At 33.9% G+C, this 8,449-nt stretch overlaps 1 protein-coding gene across 1 annotated transcript; it reads right to left on the reverse strand.

Moving 5' to 3' along the window:
* Positions 1-1,343: 1,343 nt before the first annotated feature.
* LOC102023459 (taste receptor type 2 member 14-like) lies at positions 1,344-2,282 on the reverse strand. The gene has a single exon (XM_005379627.1). It carries the CDS (start codon positions 2,280-2,282, stop codon positions 1,344-1,346), a length of 939 nt encoding a protein of 312 aa, XP_005379684.1.
* Positions 2,283-8,449: the final 6,167 nt, after the last annotated feature.

The raw sequence follows: 8,449 nt of genomic DNA on the forward strand, positions 1-8,449 counted from the left end.
TACAGATGTGAACATAGTGTTAGTTGCATGAGATATACATATTACCTGCACTTAAGCTTTATAATCTCTTTTTCGCCCTGCTATTTTGTTGAGATGCTGTGATTTTCATTAAAATGTCTCCAAAAATGTAGAAAAGATGTTCACAGTATAATCTTAAACAAATTAAAGAAATGGATGAACTACATTGGAAGACCAACAAAATCTATTTCAAACATAATCTCAGTAGTTTGAAGTGATTTATTTGTGAAAATAAGCTTGAGTGTAAAATTCCTCATTTCTAAAAATATACAAGATGTATTACAAGGAAGATTTAACATACTTAACATGACCGTATTTCCTTATCTGATCTCACTTCCTGACCATATTTATTTTATATTTTTCACCTATTTTATAAATTCAGTTTTTAAAAATTTTACCTTTCATTTCTGCCATACAATCAAAATGAATAACATATAAACATAATGGAAGTTTACGTTGACCATCTATTGGCCACTCCAAAATTACTGTCAGTTTATGTCCCTGTATGTTTTCCACTTTTGTAAAGTAGACACAATGGTAAGAAGTATTAGAAAAACAATTTTCCTCTGTGTTAGTCCATTAAAAGATGACCATAACCATAATTTGTGAATCTTGTGTATTAAAATTAAAATGGACTGTGGTCTTTAACCTTAAAAATAAATAGGATAATACAATGCACTTCCAAATGTGAATTATATATTTCTAATAATAAAATTTTCCAATTATCCTTAATTTTAAGCTAATAATATTGATAGGAAATTAGAATAAGGCAGTTTCATGAATCTGAGGAATTTTTTGAAATTCATAAATTGAGTGTTTAAAAGATTAATTTAATATGTTTGATTTCCCATAGTTTATGTTTTATATTTTGTTTTTATTTGATGTTTTAGGCAAATCTCCTACACTGAAAACTTGTTTTTATGTGTGTAAGATTATAAAGTTCTATTTTCAATGACAATATTAAATTATACAGAGATATATACATATCTCTGTATGGTATCTTGTATATTATATAGTTTTCACATTTTAAAATCTCAGTAAGACTAATAAATTATCAAAAATTCATTTCACCTCTTACTATAACTATTTCCTACTTCTAAAGAGTCTGTACTGATACTTTTGTCTGTCAAGTATATTATTACACAGGGGTAATGTGTAGTGAAAAGATTGAAACATATTTGGGTAGCGCTCATTCTAAAACTACTTTTATTTAATTCCCAAAACTCCCATAACAAGGAGAATACTTGGAAAGCATAATTTTAGAGAATATAATTTTGGAGGAACTGACTTTCTGCTGGAACATGAACGCTGATATTCTCAATTGTCTACTGACCTGGGGATTCTGTATGTTTGGACCTGTACCTCAGCCACCTCAACACTGAAAGAGAGGCCTGTCTCAGCTTACTGTTTCCCAGAATCAGGACAAAAGTGTGACTAGAATGAAAAGTAACTCCAATCACCTGGTCGTACATGATGGCAAAATTCTCACCCAGGAATTCAAAGCTTGCAATTTGTATGATAAGAACCAGAAAGAAAATAATGTTAAACAGGAGAGAGGCAAATCCAGTTTGCAAGGCTTTCATGTGAGCTGCGGTGCTGGCATTGGTACAGCCTTTGGCAACATGTTGCATTTTCTTAAGGTGTTTCCACATAGAGAAAATGAGCAGAAGCAAGTTTGTCACTGACAAAATAAATGGTAAAAATGTGGATAAACAATTTATAAATGTCAGAGTTTTGAAAATGTGTCCAAACTCTCTCAGTTTGGAGTTGTAAGATATATTTTTTTTATATGCATCACTCCAGACGTCCGTGTGTTTGCTTGCCAGTGCAATGTTTAAAAATAAGAAGAACAGAGACACTAACAGAATCTTTGAAACCACTTTTTTAACTCTCCACTGTAGGTAAAGAAAGGTAGAGTTAGAAAAATTGGCTATCTTAAGAAAATAAAAGGTATTGAGGCTAGTAGACAGCCAAAGGGTAAAATGATTGGTCACCATCCAGGTAACATTTATCAGTCTTAACATGCCTTCAGTAATGAACAAATCAGGGGAAAATGCAAGTACCAGTGTACTTATGAGTCCTATGCAGAGCGCAACAATTCTGAAGATTGCCAAGGCACTGAGTATTTGATCAGTTGTAGAGATCCTTCTTCTCTTAACCCAGTCCATAAAGTTCACCAGTGCTATGAATCCATTTCCTAAATATCCAACAATAATTTCCACAAAAGTTATGATTGCAAATGTGCTCTGTACAGTACCATTCATTGTGTGTAAGACGATTGCTTGAATTTCCACTGTTACTGCTAGAATGAAATATGCATAAAAGGCAAAATGAACAAGAATAGCATCAATCAATCAGTCAATGAATCTATCTTTATTCTTATGTTAACATATGACAAACAGTATTTCCCTTATTACCGACTCCAAAAGACTCCAGGCTAGTCTATAAAACACACAGTAGCTGGAGGAAACTCCCCTATTCTGTCTAGGAGGACTATGCAAGATTTTTATGCAAAAAACTGTGGACCAACTTTTGGTAAACCTTGATGCTTTCCAGATATCATATATGCAAGTTTTGAAAGGGCATATGTTATAAATTTTCAGGAATCACATATACACTGCAGTTAGATGAATATATTGAGAAATCTTCTTCAATAGCTAATGAGTAGGTCAGGGAACAAAGACAAATGCAGCAATATCCACCCAAGAGAGGAGAAAAACATGTAGAAGAAACTTTAGAGATGACCAAGAAAGACAGGGGATATTCCCTGTGAGGGGCTGACCCTACTTTCATTTCTCAGAAACAAGACTGAGGAAAGAAATTCAACTTGAAAATTTCACAAATGCCATGGATTTAGGAGAGAAACATAGTAAGAAAGTAAATCATGCCTCTATGGGAAAATTTTAAGGATAACACTCATAAGAATAGAGACACACACTTACCCTCACTGCAGAGGCAGAGGCACAGATGTGATCTGGAACGAAAACACAGAAATGCAAAGGACCATCAGGTGTGGCTCTGTGGGACGGGGCTGTATGGAATGGGTGCCGGTACTGGAACTTCTAAGGATTTTAGAAAAATGGATTGTGGGTGGCCAAAGAGGTCCACACTCACCCACAAGGAGCTCCTCCTACAACCTACCACGGCCCCTTCTAACATTTCTTAGGGAAAGACAGGTTCATCTAGAAAGGTGAGGATGACACCAAGGATAATTCCCCACAGTTAAATCCAGAAAGTAAAATAAGGAGTTTCTCAGGGAGGAGTGTAGTGTCATTTTGTATTTCAGGATCAATATTTCATTCAGGTATATTTAGAAAAGAGAGTATGTTTCATTTTAATACATTTTAATATTTTTATTTTTGACAAGTTTTGTGTTCTTACCATACCAAATGCAAACATCAGATCGGGTCAGTCAGCCATTATCCTCCATAATGTTAAACCATTGCCTATCAGTCTATTAATACACATATATATTATTATTTTACCCCCAACTTGATTGAGCTATAGGTCTCCATTATTTAGGAGTTCAAGCAGTATTACTGAAGCTGCTTTCTTCTGCTTGACTTTTAGTAGAGTGGTTTGTAAATATATGTTTCATATTTGAAGGAAAAATGTGTTTCTAATGGGAGACAGATAGGTGCTGAATCAGTTTGGACAACCAGCTTTCAGGTCCTGTAAGATGAAGACTGAGCATGGACAGAAGAGATTCACCAGTGCCGCTGCAGAGATCAGATTCAGGGAAGAGGTGGGAGCAACAGCCTTATGAAATGAATTCATAAAACAGCAGTTGAAAGGCTCTGGATTCTGAAAATACACTAAGCCACAGGAAAGTGATCTGAAAAGCTGATTCCTGGCTTAGCCTTTGATATGGGAGGTCCAAGTCTCTCACCCAGCTCTTAGCACCAAGTCAATTCAGAGGACCATGGTCTGATTTCTGAGGGAAGTCTAAGTCTCCTTGATAAAGGATCTCAAAAATTCACCTCAGAAATATTCAGGATGGGTTCATGTCGTGTTTCCTTAAGACTGTTACCATTTACCATAAAATATGGCCCACAGGAAAGATCACATATCTATGCTCCCTGGAACCTTCAAGACTGGAGCCTGAACTGACTCTAAAACAGCTGAAGACCCGAAGAGACCCTGTGATCCACTGCATGGAGTGGGAGTTGCTGAATGACAGCTTCACCTTACAGATCTGACTCAGGTCCGTCTTAAGGTGGATTTTGTAGATCTCTTAAGTTTTTAAAGTAATCCTTAAATATCAGAGAAATGGACAGCTTTAGAGCCTATTTCTGTTTGAAGCCAAATAATATACCTAGTGCAAAATGCATTCGAAATTTTCAGTTCTTTCAGCCAAAATCTCACCTGCCATGCATCTGACAGAAAATCTGGTTTTAGCTTCTTTTTCCCTCAAATCAAGACGAATTCATGGCCTAAGGGATAGAGGGAGCCAATATTCTCATAAAGCAAGCATCATGTTCATACAGCAACCTACTAGAACTCCTATGTGAAGGGGATAAAGACAGAATACAGAAATTAATAAGAGAAAGGAGATCACTCTTTGCAGAGCCTTCTGGGATGTGGAGATTATTTGTCATGGAGCTTCACTTTCCTAATGTTTATAAAAAGAGGACATTAACAGTGGAGAAGTGATTAGGGATGTACTAAAGGGTATTAGGTTGATCCAAATGAGCACAGCCATATTTGAAAGGTTTATGATATTCCTAAATTTAGTCTTCCAAGTCATCTCCCTTCATGTTCATTCCTCAGAGTCCATTTATCTTTTTTCCTTGTAAGATAGCAAAACAAAATCAGCATCATTTCTCACAGTATCATTTCTCCTCTTCGGGTAGTAAAATATTATTTTGGGGTGATTAACTTTCTTGAGCAAATAAATGTGCTAAAGCTAATAGGCACTCAAAAGCAAAAGTACTTGGTTACTCCCCAGACAATAAAATAAATAATTCTTATTCACCTATTTTATAAAGCTCAGCTGGGCACATTTGAATATTTGTATATTACCTTTCTCAGAGCCAATGAATACTGCACATAGCAGGGAGTGAGAATTTGATCACAAGAAAAGACATATTTTGATTTTACCAAGGTGTGCACCATCCTATGAAGACCTCAGCAACATCTTCAAAATAAAATTCTCACACTTGCACTGTTTGATAGTAAACTCATCGAGCCTGCAAAAAGAAAAAAAGCAAGTCTAAAGCCGGTGGTTGTGACTTATAACCTCACTAAAGTCTTACAATACGTGCACTAGACTTACTGTTTTCTTTCCAGTTCTATGACCAATACATTACAAAAGTACCAAATGTGAAGATGAATTCACTGGTATTTTTATGCAAACCGTTGTTATTCCCATAGTGGCTCAAAATAGCTCCTATGCATATATTCTATGTCCTTGTCATAGGTTAGACTCTTTCATAGCAGGTGTTTGGGAGGAAATGAACTCTCATTTGCTATCATGCAAATGAAAGATATTCTCTTTCATGGTTTTTCAGATTTTTTTTTTGCCTTGCCTAATTTAAGCATAATTTGGATTCATGAGGTGTGGATTTCTGTTAGCAGAATTTTGAATTTTGCATGGACTATGGTGCAAAAAACTGAATTAATAAATGCGCTTTAGTCATGTGTCAATGACCTGAATTGCTGATCATCACTGAGGATATATTTTAACAAAATATTGGATCCATGAAGGAAGGCCTAAAGGAAGTAATCTGTAGATTTGCCAAATATTTCCTTTCAAAACCTTCCTACTTTTTTTGTGGGAAATCCCAGGAAAGCTAATCACCCTACACTTGGGTGGCTTGGTTTCTAAGCTAATAGTATTTATCAAGCATGTCTCTTATACTTAGGTCTATCACAAGGGTTTTCATCCTCAATTTAATATTTAAAAGTTCAATGTTCATTTAAAATATTTAGAAATATTACAGACTTTCCTGAAGTCCATTGTAATTTTGAATGGAATTGCTTTGATACAAAGTTTGGGATACAATCATTACCACAGGAATCTGATTCTATCAAGAAAAAAATATGTACATTCACTGGCTTTTAAGGACTGAGTACAAATCAATAAATGTCACAATAAAATAAGATAGATGAGACTTCTAAGAGCTATATAATCTTGCTGCTATTGTTAAGATTAATGTTTCAAAATACTATTTTGAACTGTCATTATGGATGAATATAGTTGAGGGTCATATTTGGAAATTTTACCAAATTTATTTAATGTTTGTTTACTGTCCATTTACTTGTGGATAGCACTGGACTAGTCACAGATTAATCTACTATGTGCAAGAAAAATAAATCTGGTTTGTCATCTGCATTCATATTTTTACTGTTTCTTCATTTAATTGGCAAATAGTCTAGTATGAAGTTGGTCTAAAGGCTAACAGTTTAAAAAATTCTGCGTTTCTATTCATGTATTTTCTGAATAAACACTTTCTAGATTTGGCAGAAACCTTCAAGCTTAAATTAGCATTCTCATTATTGTTCAGCCTTACATTTACACTCGATGTTAACATGTTGTTTGTATTTAGATTAATTGAATTTGAGTGTAACTTCTTTTTCAAATTTATAGAATATTTTCAGTTACTACTGAAAATATTTATTTTATGAAAGTATTACTTATTTGTCTAGATAAAATATATTCTATCTAATTATAACTGATATATATTAAGTATTTTTGGCTTAATAAGGTTTATGTTTACAAAAGTTTAACATTTATTTAATGTGATCATATATCTCTTGTTCTAGAACTCTACATTTATACATGGACTATCCCAACCATTTAGTTGGGATATTCACATGGGCTTTGTAATTATGAATTCAGCTTGATATGTTGGCTTGTGAAATATTTAAAATTTTAACTCTGTATGTATTTAGGTTTGTCCAATATAAAATAATTCATATACTTATTTTGGCATTAAACTTTGAAAGTAATCATGACCCTAGTTATTGGGTTTTCTTCATTGTTTCATTTTGTAGGTTAAAATATTCATTGTAAATACTGAGACATTTCACCTTAATAAGTATTTAATTAATTATAATTTTGTTCCACCAGTTTTTCTGTGGTGGGTAACAGTCTTCATAGTATAAAACTAAATAAATGAGTGAACACTTCATGCTGTGATTAGGTGGGGGTTACCTATCTCTCACCTGGCAAAGATGTACAATATTTAATGATTTTGACAGAACTTCATGTAACAGTGAAGTTCTCTCAATAACAGGGTCAGGAAGGATGAATATTCAAATCATATAACAGTCCATTGACTCTTTGTATTCTTATGTCTTTATTAACACATGTTAAACAACTTTTCATTTATTCCTTTAAGTGTTATTCTTGCATACAAGATACAGTACATGAAAAAATGTAAAAAATAGTAAGTATAGAAATTATAAGGTGATTGTGAAAATATACTGCATAATAGTACACATTGCTGTGTACAGTAAATATGTGCAAATCTAGAATATTAAAGTTTTTCTTTTTATTGAAGAGGATAATTAATTGAGAGATTGCTGACACATTTCTACTTATTCTAACTTCCTACTTGTGTTTGTCAGTTATGCTTTTCCTTTTCTTCTCTTAACTCTGCTCATATGAAGGCATCACCATATATTATTCTTTTCTTTATTTGAGCTACTAATTTGTCTTAGGTATTTTTTAGCTTTCATTTTATTAGATAATATTGTATACATCTTAAAATGTATATGTAGCATTTTTTTCTAATTATGTCTGCATTAATTCATTGCCTTCCATCATTACAAGCAAGGGCCTGAACCTTTCACTCATTCTAATATGTGTCATGCATATATTTCTGTTTGAATATATAGCTTTACTAAGAAAAATTTATGTAAAATAAAACTGAATGTGTTTGAACATTCTGTGCATTTCATGTAGAACATTAACAATAACTTGCTGTGCTCTGACCAGAATCTGCCATCAAGTACAGCCTATGGTGTTCCAGCTCTATTTTTTTTCTGACGTCTCAGAATCTTTTCAAACTTTCCCCACACGCCATTCTCAAAGGATCCTGAACCACATGGTAAGGTATAATCACAGCAACGACCAAATTTTGTTAGTTACTTTTCTCATTGCTGAGACAAAATATCCAACACCCAACTTTAAGGGGGAAATGTTTACTTAGCTCTCAGTTTGTAGACATCTCAGTCCCTAATTGGCTGGTTTTAAGGCAGAGTGGCACATGGCAGAAAGGCAATAGTTCATGGTAGCAGAAGACAGCAAAACAACAAGGGAGGCAAACCCCTTTCTGTATCCATTCTACTGGGATTAGGGCAGTGCCAAACCAATCAGTGGACTGATTTGATAATCAACCAGTCTTAATCCTGGCACCTCTAATACTAACATTACACCATGAGTCAATCACACACTCTAGATTCAGCTACTTATGGAAAAAAAAAA

The sequence above is a fragment of the Chinchilla lanigera genome, unplaced genomic scaffold, assembly GCF_000276665.1.
Source record: "Chinchilla lanigera isolate Chin_1 unplaced genomic scaffold, ChiLan1.0 scaffold00012, whole genome shotgun sequence".
NCBI lineage: Eukaryota > Metazoa > Chordata > Mammalia > Rodentia > Chinchillidae > Chinchilla > Chinchilla lanigera.